Source organism: Hemicordylus capensis, chromosome 5 (assembly GCF_027244095.1).
Source record: "Hemicordylus capensis ecotype Gifberg chromosome 5, rHemCap1.1.pri, whole genome shotgun sequence".
Lineage (NCBI taxonomy): Eukaryota > Metazoa > Chordata > Lepidosauria > Squamata > Cordylidae > Hemicordylus > Hemicordylus capensis.
In genome coordinates this window covers 136,509,677-136,528,437 of record NC_069661.1, presented here as the reverse complement: position 1 = coordinate 136,528,437, position 18,761 = coordinate 136,509,677, and the positions used below count along the sequence as shown (strand labels likewise).

At 40.8% G+C, this 18,761-nt stretch overlaps 1 protein-coding gene across 7 annotated transcripts in view; it reads right to left on the bottom strand.

Moving 5' to 3' along the window:
- The window catches only part of PACSIN2 (protein kinase C and casein kinase substrate in neurons 2), a 116,895-nt gene that overhangs the window by 7,216 nt on the left and 90,918 nt on the right, over positions 1-18,761 (bottom strand). For 6 of the 7 annotated variants that reach the window (XM_053257465.1, XM_053257466.1, XM_053257467.1 and 3 more), the window contains exons 6-10: positions 17,523-17,698; positions 10,825-10,945; positions 6,558-6,682; positions 3,678-3,794; positions 2,973-3,169 (exon numbers count right to left, since the gene is read on the bottom strand). In XM_053257465.1, the coding sequence (XP_053113440.1) occupies positions 2,973-3,169; positions 3,678-3,794; positions 6,558-6,682; positions 10,825-10,945; positions 17,523-17,698 (736 nt within the window). The remainder of the gene's footprint in view (positions 1-2,972; positions 3,170-3,677; positions 3,795-6,557; positions 6,683-10,824; positions 10,946-17,522; positions 17,699-18,761) is intronic. The other variant, XM_053257472.1, reaches the window with a different exon arrangement.

The window sequence follows — 18,761 nt, the reverse complement described above, 5'->3', positions numbered from 1 at the left end:
ATAAAAAAAAAATCTAGTGAACCTAAATAGAGATTTGGTGCTTCATATGTCAATGTACTTCCTTGAATAATACAGTGGCTTCCTAAAGGAGAAAAGTAGTTATTTAACTTCAGTGGAACAAACATTTAGCAAAATTTATTTAGAGACTTCAGTCAAGAAAATAAAAGACAATAGTCTATAGGAGAGGTGGTTTTATTGCTGACACCCTTGGAAAGTTGGGGCAAATAAAGGAAAATTGGCTGTCACTTTATTCCCAATTGCTTCAGTAATTGCTCTCTGCATTTTAATCTGAATAACTATTTTAAACTATGACAAAACACAGTTTGGACAGCTATGTCACATGTATATAGGCAGGACGTAACTAGGAGGGGACAAACGTACTCAGGGCCCCTAAGGGAGAGGGGTCTAACAGCTACGTGCAGCTTGCTCTTTGCTCTCCCCGCCCATCTCTAAAGAAGGCAGGGAACGTTCAGGGCCCACCTTCACTTTTAGCCTGTGGCCCACTTCAACCTTATTCCCTGATAGAGAATATGATTATTTATTGACGGGTTTTTGGTCGCTGAGATAGCTGGTCGTAGAGTGATCTTGTAAGCCATGGTTACTATGTCATGTGGAATGAGTACTGTACGGTGTTGGGGTTATGACATTATGTAAGATGTATTTTATAGAATTTTGTTGCTGTATATGTTATTGTTTGTAAGCCGCCCTGAGTCCTATGGGAGTAGGGCGACATATAAATCTAACTTTAAAAAGTAATAGGAGATATTCTCTAATGTACCAATTTCTACAAGTAAGATTGATATCGATATCTGTAAATCAATTGTATGAGAGAATAGATATAGATAGAATTAAGACATGTTTTGAAATATTATTTTGTTAATCAAAGAAAACTACCCTTTAAGATCTACAATATTCTTGTTGATTTGGATTTAAAAACTTCGCAAAAGCCCATCATTGCAACATGAAAGAGACCTGAAAGCATTGCTCTCCAACAAGATCTTTTTGTTTTCTAAAGGATCATATACCATTGTGTTCCAGTGGCACTTGTTGCTTTGGAAAAGTGTTTACAATTTATGGTGCAGGAGAAAATATTAGTACTGTCACGAGGCCAAAGATTCCCCCTACCTGCCACAATCTAACAGGGGGCTCTGTAGCACAGCCACAAGGAATTGGAAAGTGATCAGGAGACATCTGAGAGTGAGTTTTCAGCGGCAACTGCCTGCCCCTTGAAACCACAATTGTATCTATTAAATTTAGTTATAAATATGTCCAAGTAATTTTCACAACCCACTTTCATATTTACTTACTGACACAAGAATAGTGTTTGTAAGGCACTGAAAAGCAATAAAACCTACAAAAGCTGAATGACTGGAGAGTATTGGGTTTGATTACCCCATTTAACTGCTGGGAGAGGTCATCCAATTTGGCCTGATGTGTCATCAGTATGCAGATGACCCTCAATTGTATCTCTTTTTTTCATCAGGTGAGGCTGTGACTGTCCTGAATCAGTGCTTGAATGCAGTAATGAACTGGATGTGGGTGAGGAAGTTGAGACTCAATCAAGACTAGACTGTATTCTGGTTTGGTTGGTTTATGGTTCCGCCTGTTCCAGATGGACTGCACTCCCGCTGAATATCAGGTTAGCAATCTGGGGGTGCTCATTGATCTAGCACTGTCACTAGAGGCTCAAGTGGCCTCTATGGCTCAGAGCACCTTTTATCAGCTTTGACTGATACACCAACTGCGACCTTATCTGGATGGAGTCAAAATGCCCAATTGGGACTGGACATTTTGATCATATTACACCAGGGCTTCATCAACGTCGCTGGCTCTCAGTCCGCTTCTGGGCCCAGTTGAGAACCTTTAAAACCCTAAACTGGTAGGGACCAAGTTACCTGAGAGAATGCCTTGCCCCAAATGTCCCCAAATGGACCTTAAAATCTTCTTTGGAGGCCCTGCCGCTGCCCAAAGAGGTATGGTGTGTGACTACTAGTGAGGGGGCCTTTTTGGTGGTGGCACCCCTTCTATGAAACAGCCTCCCCAGTGAGGCTCACCTGGTGTAACTTTGTTATTTTATACCCCAGGTGAAGACCTTCCGGTGCACTCAGGGTTTTTATAATTGAATTTTTAAAAGTTTTAAAGTGTTTTTAATTGTATTTGCTAATTTGTACTGCAATTTATTTGTTTTGTATTATGTGTTCTAATTGGATGGCTTTACAGTGTTGTTGTGAGCTGCCCACAGAACAATTTGTTATGGCGTGGCTAATAAAGTTTTATTATATTGTGATATTTTACTTCGTTCTAATAAAGCGATTACTTTCCCTGGCTTTCCCTAATGAATGTACAGTACTACTTATGACTGTTTTATAGAATAGGATACTTCTAGAAAACAATCAGAAGTCTATGATTTAGTCTAAAAGTTTTATTTACAGTAATTTTAATCTGTTTTATATTATTTTTGAGTTTTAGTTTCTGCTTAAGTTGAGATTTTATATAGGGTGGTATATACATTCATTAAATAAATAGATAAATAAATAATAAAAATATTATTGGAAACCAGTATCAAACTATATTGTATTTGAAGTATTTCATAATACAATTACGAACTGTGATACTGAATATTTCAGTTTGACATGCATTTATCTAGCACAATCATTAAGTGTGTTAAAAAGCTACAACTGTATTTATAATTTATATGTACGTAATATAATAGTTGGTGATCCCATCCTCCATTATGCTAACATTGCCTCTTGCTAATTAGACCAGGCCATCATATAGATATATAGATAAGATCTCCAGTATTTCAAAACACAATTTACAATTCAATTCTTTGTTTTAATAAAGCAGTATGTATTCATCACATATTAAGAAATCTTTGTGCCCAAAGGGCTTCATTCCTCTCACATTTCTTTTATGACAGAAAACCCCCCACATTAATTATTAAAGTTTTAGGAGTGTTGAAGACTACTTACCAGACTTAAAGCTGAGTTCATCATGCTCTTGACCCTCATAATCATACAATGCTCGTACTCTCACCTCCACTGTAGGGGAGGCATCCTCATCAAATGGATTGATTTCTCCATGGGCATCATTGGAAGAAAAGGGATTGCTGGTCTCTTCATCAGACCACTCTGTGGCATCACTTTGGTTTTTCTCATAGTTGCTAACACTAAACACAAAAGAAAAACATATTAGCTGGCCTAGTAGAACCAGCTAGAGACCACGTATACCAACACCGCACCAACCACGAAATGCTGTGCTTTGCCATTCAGAACAATATCAACTTTAGCATGAAATGCATTCAAAGTGTGCGCACACAGGATATTAACAACACACACAATACCAGACACCAGGAACAACAGATCTATTTGAGAATAATGGTTAAGAGGCATGAGACATATCCAGTGAGGACAGTCAGCAACAAAGCTCCAGCGGTAGTTTCACAGCATACTGCCATGGTTTATTTTTGCAGATCAGTGAGAAAAACAACCAAACAGAAAACAAAACAGCAGATAGAGTATTGTTATACTAGGCTTGCCATGACAGTTAAACAACCTCTCAATAAGGACTTCATGCATTGTGCAACATAATGCTTTTGTAAAAACCCGGAATTGGAAACCCTGGATAGAAAAAGTGTGAAGCATGAAAAACAATTTGAGAACAGTCTTTTCACCAACTTCTTGATTTTATTGTCCTCCTTTTCACTGACAGTACTTCCAGTATCCTCTTCATCTTCAAAGGGATTGTAACTTGACTGTACTGACTGCACTGTGTTACTCGGGACACTAAGGTTGCTATTTGGGAGAGAAAAATCATTCAGATGACCCTATCATTTTATGGTGCCAACACACACATGCAACTAATATAAATTGTGTCCCTTCAAGTTTTTAAAAAACACTCTAGTAGCAATGCATCACATGGCTTAAAAGGCCCTGAACCAGACAAATTATTTCCTTTGTATAAACTACATTTCAAAGTAAATGGTGCTCCAAATCACTGAACAATGGTTTGTCTCTGGGACACTTATTGAACTCATTTATAATTCTCTCACAGCATACAGCATCATATATGTGAAGGCCAAGCTTAACGATGTGCAAGTACCCTCAAAATTGTTTTAAAGCTGGAATCTAAAAGTTTCATTTTAAAGAATATTATTTATTTAAAATATTTATACCCGCCCCTCCACAGAACAGTTCACATGGTGAATGTTGCTGACAGGTCAAAAGTGACAAAACACAGATTTTCTGTCACATTAAAGAAGGCCGCAATATTATTGCATAGATAGACTTTAAGTTAAGGGAGATGAGAACTGCACAAAGGTTACGTCCATTCTTATACAGTTCTATGATACATAAGCCCATAAAACAATGGCATAAATCTTTCGACATGTGGAGGTCCACATTAGGGAATCTCTCTCTCTCTCTCTCACACACACACACACACACACACACACACACACACACACACACACACACACACACTTTCTATAATAGCATTACCTCCCTTCATGGAAAAGAATAGGCCCTAAATAAGCTCATGAATTAATACATTTCCTTAGCTGCTCAAGACCTTGTATTGTTATAGACGAAGTTCAGGCCTCACTCATATCAGCTAATCATGGCTCATATCAGGCTGGGAGAATATGTGTTCTATATTTGACAATAGAACAGATATTTCAGTAGTAGGGCATATCAGTGTCTAAACCTTAATGAGCCAAGCACAATAACTGTTCACGAAAAGACCACTTTACATGTAACATTTTAAATAAACATGAGCAATCTAAACCAACAAGTCTCGAACACGTTCACATGGCTAACAATGTGTGTACCACAGGTAGAGTATATTCCAACTCATGGTCAATAAATGGTTCCATTAAAAATAATCAATATTATTATATTTGGAAGTAGCAGCACTTCTTACTACCAAGTATGAATTTAAAGACAAAACATATCTTGGTCAGGATTGACTACAATTTAAAATAGAGACAATCTTATTCCTCCTCCTAACAAAATAATGTATGATTTCTTCTAGGAATCATCCTACTGCAGACTATGAATACTTGTGAGAGGGGGCAAAGACTAGTAAAGTCAATCTATTTATTTATTTGATTTCTCTACTGGCCTTCCAAAAATGGCTCAGAGCCATATAGAAATTGAATGAATGAATGAATAAAAGTCACAGCTGGTCAGACTCTAAACTGCAAAAATTATGACAACCAAATCTACATATTTTAACATAATAGATACTGATTCTCCTAGTCATATGGATTGCTAGTTAAGATCTTTTTGTTATACGTATAGCATTATTACATACAGTACTACTGTAGCCCTACCTCAATGTCAACAATTGCACCACAGAATGACAACCATGGAAGTTACCACAACAGAAAACATATCAAACTCAGCATACAAGGGGCCATAGTAATGGAGCACATGCACGGATGTATAAGACCCCAAGGTTCATTCCTAACATCTTCCATTGTATGCATCTGTCATAGCAGGCCTAGGAAAATGTCTGCACTTGGCAGCCTGAAAAATATGTTATGTTGTGGGGAAAGAGATACCTTGTCCAACAGTATAAAACTGCTGCTTATATCCCGACAAGAAGTATGAAATTTGTTGCAAATCATTACATTTATGTAGTTATGTATGTAGTTATTCGGGAAGCTAACAAAAAATGGTAAGTATTATTTGTAAGTGGTTTCCAGAATGACCCAAAAGGAGATAGGTTTATGCAGATAATTTTAGATGGCAATATCTTTATTTTTCTACAATTCTGCCTCTACATTTTCTCTTACCTACTCTTTGGAAGAGAATGAGAATAGGCCATTGCTTATCAATCTCACTCACATCCTGAGCACACAAGGATTTTAGAATATGACATTTCCTCTGACTCTGGGAGATCAGAGAGACTTTAAATCCTTCAGATGATTTCATCTTCCAGGATTGGGAGGATGTCATGGTCAAATAATGTTATCCTAGTCCAGTAAATATTTTGCTTCTTCCCCAGTCAGAGAGGAGAAGGGCACGGAGAGCTGGTTTTGTGATAGCAAGCACGACTTATCCCCTTAGCTAAGCAGGGTCTGCCCTACCTGTAGGCTTCCAGTAGCATCTGGTGGGCCACAGTGTGAAACAGGATGCTGGACCAGATGGGCCTCGGGCCCAATCCAGCAGTGCTGTTCTTATGTTCTGTTTGCATATGAATGACTAGAAGTGTGAGCACTGTAAGATATTCCCCTCAGGGGATGGAGCCGCTCTGGGAAGAGCAGAAGTTTTCAAGTTCCCTCCCTGGCTTCTCCAAGATAGAGCTGAGAGAGATTCCTGCCTGCAGCCTTGGAGAAGCTACTGTCAGTCTGTGAAGACAATACTGAGCTAGATAGATCAATGGTCTGACTCAGTATATGGCAGCTTCCTATGTTCACATGAGCCCAAGACCCAAGTTTTCTTAGAGATTAGGTATCTAAAGAGCCAAGAGACAAAATGTTCTAAATCTACATATTTCCAATGTGTTCCCAAGTACAGCAGCTAGCATAAAAAGGTAATATCAGAATACCATACCTGCTGTTTTTTTTATGCTGCAAACCCTGATCTCCTGTCTGGTTAATACCCGTTAGAGTAACTCCATCTGCAGCCTTTTTCTTTTCTCTTCTGCTAAGAGTGCGGTTCAGGTCAGCTGACCACTCCTACAAAAATGAGTGAAGAAAGAATGGTGAAGCCACTATTTTGAAGCACATTTCACAGACCAATATTCAATAATGTGATTTGAAGCACTTAATCTTTACCTTAATCTTTACTTTTTCTACCTCTGCAAATTCTCCTCCATTAGGACTGAAGAATGAAGGAGTATTATTGCGACAACTGTCAATCCACCAACTGCATGCAGGTGGATATGGACAACTAGCCCTAAGAGGAAAACATGAATATGTCTGCTTATATATTGACCCTGTCTTGGCTGTAAAAATAGGCATCTTTAATGTTAAAATGTGGTGCCAGCGTGGTGTAGTACTGGACTAGGACTGGGGAGACCCGGGTTCAAATCCCCATTCAGCCATGATATTTGCTGGGTGACTCTGGGCCAGTCACTTCTCTCTCAGCCTAACCTACTTCACAGGGTTGTTGTGAGGAGAAACTTAAGTATGTAGTACACCGCTCTGGGATCCTTGGAGGAACAGCGGGATATAAAATGTAAATAATAATAATAATAATAATGATGATGTCCTGTTAACCTGGGCTATACCTGTTATCAGATACACCGCAGGAATAATAGACTGGACCCAGGCAGAGCTAGAGATGCTAGATCGTAAGACCAGGAAAATCATGACCATCAATCATGCTCTGCACCCCCGCAGTGATGTTGATAGGCTATACCTCCCTCGCAGCTCAGGTGGAAGAGGAATGCTGCAAGTCCATCAAACAGTAGAGGAGGAGAAAAGAGGCCTTGAAGAATATATCAAGGACAGTGAAGAAGATGCACTTCAAATGGTCAATAATGCGAAACTATTCAACACCAATGAAACAAAGCTGGCCTACAAGAAAGAACAAGTCAAGAACCGAGCAGAAAAATGGAAAAATAAGGCACTGCATGGTCAATATTTGCACAATATAAGTGGAAAATCAGACATCACCAAGACCTGGCAATGGCTTAAGAATGGCAACTTGAAGAAAGAAACAGAGGGTTTAATACTGGCTGCACAAGAACAGGCACTAAGAACAAATGCAATAAGAGCAAAAGTCAAAAAATCAACCACAAACAGCAAGTGCCGCCTTTGTAAAGAAGCAGATGAAACCGTGGACCACCTAATCAGCTTTTGAAAAAAGATCGCACAGACTGACTGCAAACAAAGGCATGACAAGGTAGCAGGGATGATACACTGGAACATCTGCAAAAAATACAAGCTACCTGTAGCCAAAAATGGGTGGGACCATAAAATTGAAAAAGTTGAAGAAAATGAAGATGTAAAAATATTATGGGACTTCCGACTACAAACAGACAAACATCTGCCACACAATACACCAGATATAACTCTAGTCGAGAAGAAAGAAAAACAAGTTAAAATAATGGACATAGCAATACCAGGGGATAGCGGAATAGAAGAAAAAGAAATAGAAAAAATCACCAAATACAAAGATCTACAAATTGAAATGGAAAGGCTGTGGCAGAAAAAGACCAAAATAATCCCAGTGGTAATTGGCGCCCTGGGTGCAGTTCCAAAAGACCTTGAAGAGCACCTCAACACCATAGGGGCCACAGAAATCACCATCAGCCAATTACAAAAAGCAGCTTTACTGGGAACAGCCTATATTCTGTGACGATATCTATAACAATTGACAATAAAATTCAGCCATCCCAGGTCCTTGGGAAGGACTCGATGTCTGGATAAAACAAACCAGTCAATAACACCTGTCTGACTGTGTAAACAAGAAATAATGTGTCTAGGAAGTCAATTGTTCCGCCTTTTAGACTCTGTTGTTTCTCGATTGTATTCTAAAGTTACCCTTTTATATTCTTTAGTTTCCCCTGTAGACTTTGGCAACTGAGTTTAAAGACAGAGCTAACAAATTTTCTTTCTCTGATTGTTTCTCAAAGATGACACTTTCAATAACTAACTGGCCATTGTCAGTTACATCTATAAGAGATGGGTCCTTCACTGAAAGGGTGGTGGAACACTATTCAGCCTCAAAGAATGCTTTCCTTGTTAAGGGATAAGTTTGTACAGCAAAGATGACCAGTCCTTTGCCTTTGGCAAAGTTTTCATGGACACAAGCAATGCCTCTCTTGATTTGACATAACTGGTAAACTGAACTCTTTAGTCAATTCAAACGCCACACCAACACATGTTCAGGACTAATCATGATTTGCAAATCTATTTCTAGGGGACACATTTAGCTGATAGTAAACTGAATTATCAATTAAGACATTGCATCAAACCATAATTAATAAGAAGCGGAAGCAATCCAAGAGCATATCCCCTCTTCCAATAAAAAAAGGGGGGGGGGGTGTAAATCCTGTCACATGGAATTCATGAACCAGCTGTACACAAATGGCTGCGCATGCTGCAAAACTAGCATGGGCTGAAGTCACCAACATACATGGATTGAGCAACACACATATATGCTTTAGATATGACTTGAATAATATATCTGAGTTCAGTCACTACTAAAGTGAGAAACATTTCCAGTGGTATATGAAATATTCCCTATTGTACTGCAAAAAAGCCATACACCAATGCACATATTCTTTAAGTCACATTGCTACTTATTGCCTTGGCTGAAATTTAAAATTACTTGTTGAAAGTTAAACTTCTTAATTAATGAGCTGAATATGCCCAAGCTTACATCTAAAATTAAACACACAAAGGAAGTATCCATTAACAAAAGAAAGCTGAAAACAAATTGCATCATATAGTGTATTTTCATGATAATTTATGAAGTTTAGATAGTATGACAAGTTTTAAGAATAGCAGTATTTTAGCAGTCTTAAACTTACTTCATCCTTGTTGCATGAAAAGCAAACAAAATATCCATTAGAAGATAACATTTTTTATTCAATATGTTTATCCTGCCTTGCAAATTAACAAAAACCTCTAAGGCTATTTACAGGATTTGAAATAATTAGTTGATACAAAAGTACTACCAATAAAGCAGCAGAATTGATAGTGCAGCACCCTGTAACATTGTAATTTGCATTACATATATTCGTGCTTTACAGATCACATAAAGGACATATTTAGTTTGCATCATTTATAGCACACTGCTGTGCATTTTCTTAAGAGTAAACCTTATTTTATTCAGTGCAGCTTATTTCTAAGCAAGTGTCTATAGGACTGCAATGTTCCCAAACCCTGTTCCAGCTTTATTCCACCAATGGCATGAACTCAAGTTCAGCTGATTTCAAATTGGAGCTTGCTATATGAAGTACACATGCTTAGAACTGCAGTATAATATTGTTAAGTTTCAGCCAGCAAGAACTATCTAAGCAAGATGCACCGATAGTAAGTGGAAATTCTAATATCGACTGAGTGATCTGAAATGACCTAACCTCCCTACAGCTGCTGCTAATGCAATCTGAATAGCTAAGAAATTTGCTCAGTACTTGGCTCATATTGAAGCAAAATAGTTTCAAGGTATTCATACTTTCCTAAACATATCTACACAGCAAATCACTCAGATCTTTACATATTTTAAAACTGGAAGATGGGCTCCGATTAAGCTCTGATATAGCCAACATACTAATACTCTAAAGCATTTATACAGGAAGTCATAGAAGTCATTTCCCCACTGCTAACTTATCTTCATATATAGTTACAGCTAACTTATCTTCATATATAGCAGATTGTTCAGATAAGCTAACTTATCTTTATATATAGCAGACTGTTTCTACAAATCAGACATAAGTAGAAGGTGACCAAAATTCATGGGAACTAGTGAACTACAGAATTCATAATCTCAAGCAAGAGTCCCAATTTTGAGTCCCAAGACACATTGCAAGGCATTAAGTCCACGAAGGTATTACAAACTAAACACGATACAAAGAATATTGAAACTCTCCTTTCAATTAAAAAAAGGAAACAAAAATGATTGGAACTTAAGGGGACAGAAATGGTGAGGAGGGAGTGCTAGCAAGCCACATTCTTCCTGCCTAACTTCCTGTCTTGTGTGATAGGGAAAGGTGTTCTCTTGAGGCACCTCCATTCATACAAGACTCTGAAGCAGAGCAAGCACAACATACTAAAGCTTCCTGTTCTCCAGCTTCTGTAGCATATGAAAAACAGCTTTCAGGACACAAGGGGGAAGAAAAGAGTGCAAATCTATTTAAAGCCCTCACCTCAAACTGAGGCCAGTTCATCGACATGCCTGGGCCATGATTAGCTCGAAACCACCTTAGATCTTCAACAGCATCTGCTACTTTGATGTTTTGCTCCAAGTCACGATAAATATTTTTGTAGCTGTAAATAATGAATATAGATTTACTAGTTGTCAGAGGGTATGAATAAGACTGACAGTATCATGCATTACACACCATTTTGCTTATTTGTTAATGTAATGAACAAAATAAGTGTAATAATTCTTTGATGGTTCAAGTGGATTCTCTCAAATTATGAGAAAATTAATCAAGAATAAATGGATATTAGTATGTTTAAACAAATGCCAAGTTTAATTGATGGACCCCATTGTGTCCATGAGCAAGCTCCAAACATGGGAATGCAATCAGATTTGGCATTCCTGGTGCCTAAGAGGTAACAAAAGGATTGGAATGGGTCAGGACGAACTATGCTAGCGTAGCTCCAGTCCAAAGGCATTGTCAGCTGTACCACAAGGCTGACACAGATTGATAAGTATAGGATTCAAACATAAGGCTCGCAATTCCCCCACTCTCCTTGCTGACATAATTGCAACAAGGAAAACAATTTTAAACATTAACAAACAAAGGTTGCAAGTTGCCATGGGTTCAAAGGGGCTACTCATGAGGGTGGAGAGGACCAGGGATAAGTCCCATGAAGGGGCTATAGTGTGGAGTCATAGTGGAGTCTGGGTGAAGATGAATGAGACCCTTCAAAAACTGCTTTACATCACTTAAGGCAAACAATGAAGAGGCCGAGACCCTGACCAAGGGCATAGAGAGTCCCGATGTTTTCAGACTCGTACAGTTTGTAGTGATGCCACCGAAGGATCAAAGTCATTGCTGGACTTCACAAACTTAGAAAATCGCTTCCACTTTGCTTTGTAGGAAGTCATAGTGGAGGGTTTTCTGCAGGCAAAGAAGACTTCACTCAGCTCCTGGGTGTAGGTCCCTGGATTTGCCAAGCTGTAAGGCATAGCTTTATAACATCTGGATGAAGAATCTGCCCCTCCTGTTGAGACAGGAGTGTCGGCAGGGGTGGAAGCTTGATGAATCAGCCATTGGAGAGGTGAAGCAGACGTGGGAACCAAGGTTGGCGGGGCCACCAAGGTGCTAGCAGGGTGCAGTTTGCTGCCTCGTCTTCCAACTTCTGGAGAATCTTTGGAAGAAGAGAGACCGGAGGAAATAGGTAGAGAAAGGCCCCTGACCATGAGATTGCAAAGGCGTCTCCCATAGAATTCCTCCGCATTCCTGCTCTGGGGAGGAATCATCACTAGGCATTGATGACTGAGCTTTCTTGCAAAGATCCACTTACAGTGAACCCCACTCAGAAAATATCCCACAGAACTCCAGATTCCAGTTGCCATTCATGGAACACCAACTGCGATCTGCTCCAGCTGTCTGTTAAAGTGTTTTTGAGGCCCTTGATGTGCACTGCTGACAGGTGGATGCGATGAAGTAGTGCTCAGTGCCAGAGATGGAGAGTCAGAGCAAGAAGAGTGTGGTACCTGGTCTCACCATGACAGTTTATATATGCCTTTGTAGTAATATTGTCTGCAACAACCAGAACATGGTGGGATTCCACTTCTGGAAGGAAACCTTTTAATGTCTTGAAGACCGCCAAGAGTTCCAGATAGTTTATGGATGGCCTCTTCACTGGACCAATGTCCATTCAGATGGAGACCCTGGAGGTGGACTCCCCAACCCTCTTCAGACATGTCCGTCGTAACCCACACTTGCAGGGAGATCCTCTTGAATGAGGTGGACTGGAGGAGGTTTTGTTGCAGTCCACCATGTCAGGGCTTGCTGAACCCGAGCTGGAACAAGCTCTGGAACTGTTGTGACTCATCAGCTGAAAAGTATCCAGGAACCAGCGCTGTAATGGTTGCATGTGCAGTCTGGCTGTGGAGAGGACAGCTGTTGTGGAGGCCTTAAGGATTTTGCATGCAGAGTGAATGGTAACATATTGTATTCGCCAATCCAAGTTCTTGATTTGATCGACTCGCTCCTGAGGGAGACTCACTGTTGCCACCACGGAATAAAAAATGACACCCCCCCCCAAAAAAAAACCTTTATGGTGCGTGTTGGTGTCAGCTGAGATTCTTTGTAATTGATACTCTGGCCCAGGTCCTTTAGGAACGTGGAGGTTTTCTGGAGATCTCAAAGAAGACAGCCTGGGGACCTTGCTGCCAGCAACCAGTCGTCAAGGAAGGAAAGATCTGGATGCCTTTTTCTTGCAGATGACCAACCACCACTGCCATGCACTTTGTAAATACTCTCGGTGCCGAGGAAAGTCCAAGAGGCATGGCTCTGAATTAGAACGTGTTTGCACCTATCTGGAAATGTAGGTACTTTCTGTGTCGTGGCCATATTGAAATGTGATAATATGCGTCTTCTAGATCTAGGGAGACAAACCACATTCCCTCTGACAGAAGCGTCATAATCTCGGTGATGGGAAGCATTCTGAAGCATTTGTATTCTATGTGCAGAGGTGCTCTTACCCCTGGACTGGGCCAAAGTCCAGGGCCTCCATGCCCCTGCGGGCCCCCGAATCCTCTTTAGTCTGTCCTGGGAGGTGTGGTTTGTTCCCTCAAGAACCTACATGTTAGAAAATGATGCTTCACTTGCAGCGGGGGGGGGGGGGCTCCAAAGACCTTTAGGTCCAGGCTCCAAAATTACCTAGGTGCACTTCTGTCTATGTGCGAATTGAGTAGCTGTAGATTCAGAATGGGTCTCAACCCTCCATCCCATTTTGGGACAGTGAAATATGGGGAGAAAAACCCATTCCCTAAGTGTGGAGGAACACAATCTATGGCCCCTTTTTGAAGGAGGGCCTCAACTTCTCCCTGGAGGGTGGTACTCACAGGCGTGATTCTCCTGCCAGAATCTAGCAGACATTCCGTGAACTCTATAGCACTATCTCCTAGGTGAATTACAGTGAGCACCCAGGGTGTCCGAGGTGATACGTTCCCAGTGTTCCAAGGTAAGGTCGAAAACACGAACTCATCCTGGGGTAGTCATGCTCTTTTTTTAAAGGTAGTAGACTTGGACTTGTGTTGACCGGGCTTGGTGGATGGGAACTGTGCTTCTTGTACTGGGAACTGAATTGAGAGTACTGGGGCTGGCGAAAAGGCTGGTCAAAGTTCTGAGGCCTGGATGAACGTGATGGAAAGGAACTTTGTGAATGAAAAGGCTTACTGAATCCGGAACTCAACGACGAAGGGAAGCTCATAGATTTAGCTGCCTTGCTCATCTTCCTCACTCACTCCATGGCCTCATCTGTCTGCATCCCGAATAAGGCCAGGCCATCAAAGGGTAAATACATGACTGTGCCTCTAGGTTCAAGCCCAAAGAGAGCAGCCATGCATGCCTTCGGATCGAAATGGTCCCCAATCTGTGGAGTGGCGAGAGGTGTGCAGGAGTAGCTTACTCAACTTGCACCCTTCATGTTGTAAGGAAAGGAAGGCTTCCCGCTGTATGGGTGGGAATGTCTCTAGGTGATCAGACAGTCTTTTCCACAATTCATGGTTGTATCTCAACATACATGCCTGATAATTTGCTCTCTTAATTTGGATTCTATGGGTAAGCGCCTTTACTCTAGCTCCACCTTACAGTCTATGGCACTCCCTCTCCATTGGAGTAGACAACATTTTGTTTTTAGACTTCAATTGCGCCACCTCTACCACAGTCCTCCACTTTGACTCTATACAGATTCTCCACCCTTTGGGAAGTACGTGGTACCAAGGATGGTAGGTTGCATCAAGTCCCCTTCAGTTGGGGGTTGGATGAGGGCTTAACTTCCTCCTGCAACTGTATTCCAAGAGACAAGTCCATTTTTGCTATCTGTACAGAGAAGGATTTTAAGTCCTCTGAAGGAGAAGGATGAACCTTATCTGTATCCCAGCCACGCCGTGTGGCTCTCGAAGCATCTGGTTCTGAATCAAATGATGAACCAAGAGACGAGGCCATTTTTGCTATCTGTACAGAGAAGGATTTTAAGTCCTCTGAAGGAGAAGGATGAACCTTGTCTGTATCCCAGCCACGCCGTGTGGCTCTCGAAGCATCCCCATGTGAGGATCATCAGGAAGCATCTGAGGAAGCATTAGAATCTGGTTCTGAATCAGATGATGAATCAGAGGATTCTATATCTTCTCAGATGGCATTGGGGGCACAATATCCTAAGCGAGCACAGAGTTTGGAATTTTGGAACTGCAACAGCCCTATATAAGTCTGATTGGGCATTCTGCTCTGGAGGCATGGAAGTAGTAGACGATACAACTTTGGAAACGTCGTAAACCAGAGGTGCCAGAGCCCTGGTTTCTAGGGCATAGCCACCATCCTCTATGGTGCATAGAGGATTCCTTTCTATGGATGGCAGTCAGGGTAACATGCTCACATGGGCAAATTGTGGTGATGTCTGGGAGGCAGAATTCCTGTCCCTGGCAGATGGAATGCCACAGAATGCAGACGGCTGGGAGAACGGGATTGTGACCTCCACCTCCCATAATGCACCCAGCGTTCATCTCTGTGATAATAATCTCTAGCTCTGTGATCGTGTTCATAGTAACTGTAGTCTCTTCCATAATCACCATAACGACCTGCATATTCGCTATAATCAAAGACCCCTTGGTTCAAATATTCTTCCTCTTCTTCACTAAAATAATGAGTGGGATAATGCTTTATGGATGGGTAACTGGTGAGTCATCCCCCCTTGCCATGTCATCGGGGGAGTAGTTCCATTCTCTGGAGTAACTTGATTGCCAGATTTTTTCTTCAGATTTATACTGCAGCCTCATGCGGTCTCAAAAGGCAGACCTGCTTTCCTCAGGCACACAGTCCACCACTGTGGGTAGAGTTGTGATTGAAGCAAAGGGCTAGTCTGCTCACTCAGAGTATCTAACTGGGGAGTTCAGGGGCTCCGAGTTTGGTCCCAACAGAGCTCCATGTGGCGGTCGTACTGCCTGCGACCCAGAGACAACATGCTTCGTTTTTGCCGTAGCCTTGGTTGGCGGTTCTGATGGTACTATATCTGGCAGCAGCGATATAGGAAGATGCTGAAAGGCATCATCTCATACTGCACGGGAGGAGACAATGGTAAATCCCTCCTGTATTCTACCAAAGAAAATCACAGGGCTCTGTGGGCACCAGGAGTCGAAATCGACTTCACCATTGACTTCTCAACACTAGTAATTCACTCTTTCTTATTTTAGTAATGGCTGCAGTGTTTAGTTGATTAACCAATATATTTATTTTAAAACCTTTTGGTACGCTAAAAATGTGCCCTTGATTAACTGGGCAGTGTTTTTGATGATTATTAAGTTTTTAATTTTAATACAAGTACAGACAGAAAACACCTCTGTGGCTGACAAGCACTATCTTAGAAGAGGTATTTCCCTTCTCTCTTCTGCTCCCCCCACCCCACATATCTCTTCTCTGTCTGGGGCAACATGTGTCCCTTATTTAAGAACAACGGAAGAAGGCTTTTTTCTTCAGTAGTTTTTATTCATATACTGTACAAATTTGAAACTATTAAACAACTGAATTTTCTTTATCAGGAACCTTCCAGCTAGCTTTAGTGAGGGAGGATGTGGTCTACTATCGGACAATTTGGGACAAGAGTAGTCAAACTGGAAATAAAAAGGGAATAAATGTTTCCCCTGTTGATCCTGCACAAAGCTGCCATCTGGTGGCCAATAGCGGCCTTGCACAAGATCAGTGGGGAAATAAAAACAAAAAAACTGAAATGCCCTCCCTGTCTAAAAATAAATTATTAAAAATCATCTAAATTACAGATCAGCTTTAAATTTAATACACAGAAGCCCGCTATCCTGTGCTACAACTGTGCCTGGTTTCAGAGCTCCATGACCAACCTCCCCAACTTAAGAATTTTTTGCGTCAGCCACTTCCTGTACGACGCTGACCGGGGCTGCACGGAGGTATGTTGCAGCCCCACAGCAGCGATTTTGAGGAGGGCACCAGAGGGAGAAATGCAGAGGGGGAGGTAAGAGCACCTCCCCTGTGCCTTAAAGGACCCCCCCCCCAACGTGTCCATGCACACGTTAAATAAAGGATCTTAAAGGACCGCCCCCCAAACATGTTCGTGCACATCCCTACACAAGACCCCTGGCAATGTTTTTTTTAAGAAAAATGAGTCAAACTTTTATGGGGTTTTTTTTTGTAAATTGTAAAGGTTTAAAAGAATGCAGGGTATTTACCAGACATGTAAACATACCCGCTTCTCCTCTACCTGCGCACCTGAATAGGAAGGAGGAGGCGGGGCACCCACCTCATGTGCAACCCCATTGATCAAAAATGGGCCAGAAGGATGGCCAGGAGAGTTTGCAGCATGAACAATCCCTGCTTGGGGAAAAACAAAAAGAAACTTAGCTAAACTTCATAAGATATAGGAATATGAATGCCCCAGCTTTACTCCTCATTATGGCCAAAAACATTTATTCTCAATTATTCAATTGCTATATTTTGAACTTAACAAGATCAGCTTCTTCCTTCTCTAGTTTTACCTGAGTCAGTAAATTCAGTATGAGAATTTGTTCGCACCTGTACGTCACTCCAAACACTATATGAAGAAGTGAGCTGTAGAAAAATGCAATTTATTCTCATTGTAATACTTCTCCACACACAAGATACCTTTCAGATGAACAGCTTTCATTCTTTACACTTACTTTGAAACAGTAGACAAATCAAGATGCTTCTGAACTTCCAGCAACACTTCTCGGAAGAATTGCAGGCGTTTTTCCTCAAACTGCTGACACTGTTCGAAAACCTGCTCCATATTTTCCATATACTGAGGCGTAGCATTGTCCAGCTCTTTGAGTGATTTTTCATACTTTTCTTTTGTCTTAAGAAAAAAAATACAGTAGACATACATAAAATATACTCAAGAATACTAGCGTTTTGACCGAGTAGTGAATCTATCTAATCTGCACAGCAGACTTTATTAGTAAATATCTTACAATACTCCATGTATTTACCAGCAAAATAAAGTCAAAGTTCTGTGCTATACACCTAATTGCCAGAAAAGGGAGTCATTTCTTTTCACATGGAAATGAGTAATCTGATGATTAAGGATAAACTGATCAAGGTTATGATTTTCTACAAATGAAATTTACAGATCCAAGCAAGGAAGGCGAATTAGGACTTTTTAAATGTATATGCCACTTTTCAACCATAAAGGTTCTCCAAGAAGTTCACAAAAATAAAAACCAGTTTTATAGTCAAATATGTACACAACATATAGGACAACAAAGGAGGGTCCAAGGGTCCTCTCCGTAGTCCACCAGGTGCTCCTCCATCCACTAGCAGACATTATCAGTGACAATGGTTAAACAAGCCACAATACAGCAGAGGCAAGACAAAATTAATGTGCTTATAGGTATTTCAGGAGAGCTAGGCTAAAATTAGTTCTAGAGACTGACTCAAAATTACGCAACACTTTTCTGGTTGAGATTTGGCAAACTGTCTCCCTTAAACAAGACTCTAATCTGGTTCTGACACTGTTTCATACAGTCTCTATGCAACAAATGCATTCACCAGCAAAAGCTATTTTTTTCTGTGAGCTGCTCAACAGGCCTTGCACTGTTTTTGATACTCAGTAAGTACTTAACTAAATCCATGCTGAGAATACACAAAAATGTTGGGTTTTCTAAAACAAGACTATTACAAAGACATCATACCACACTATGTGAGCAAAAAGCTCTATTGTACAGAATTCACATCTTTCACTGCAGATTAAAAAATCTAAGAAGCCATCTCAGCAGAGGCGTAACTATAGGGGGGCAGGGGGGGCACGTGCCCCGGGCGCCATCTTTTCTGGTCACGTGGGGGGCACCGCCATGACAAAAAAATTTGTTTTAAATTTTTTTTGAAATTTTCTTGTTAATACAAATGTTTCCTGCTCAGTG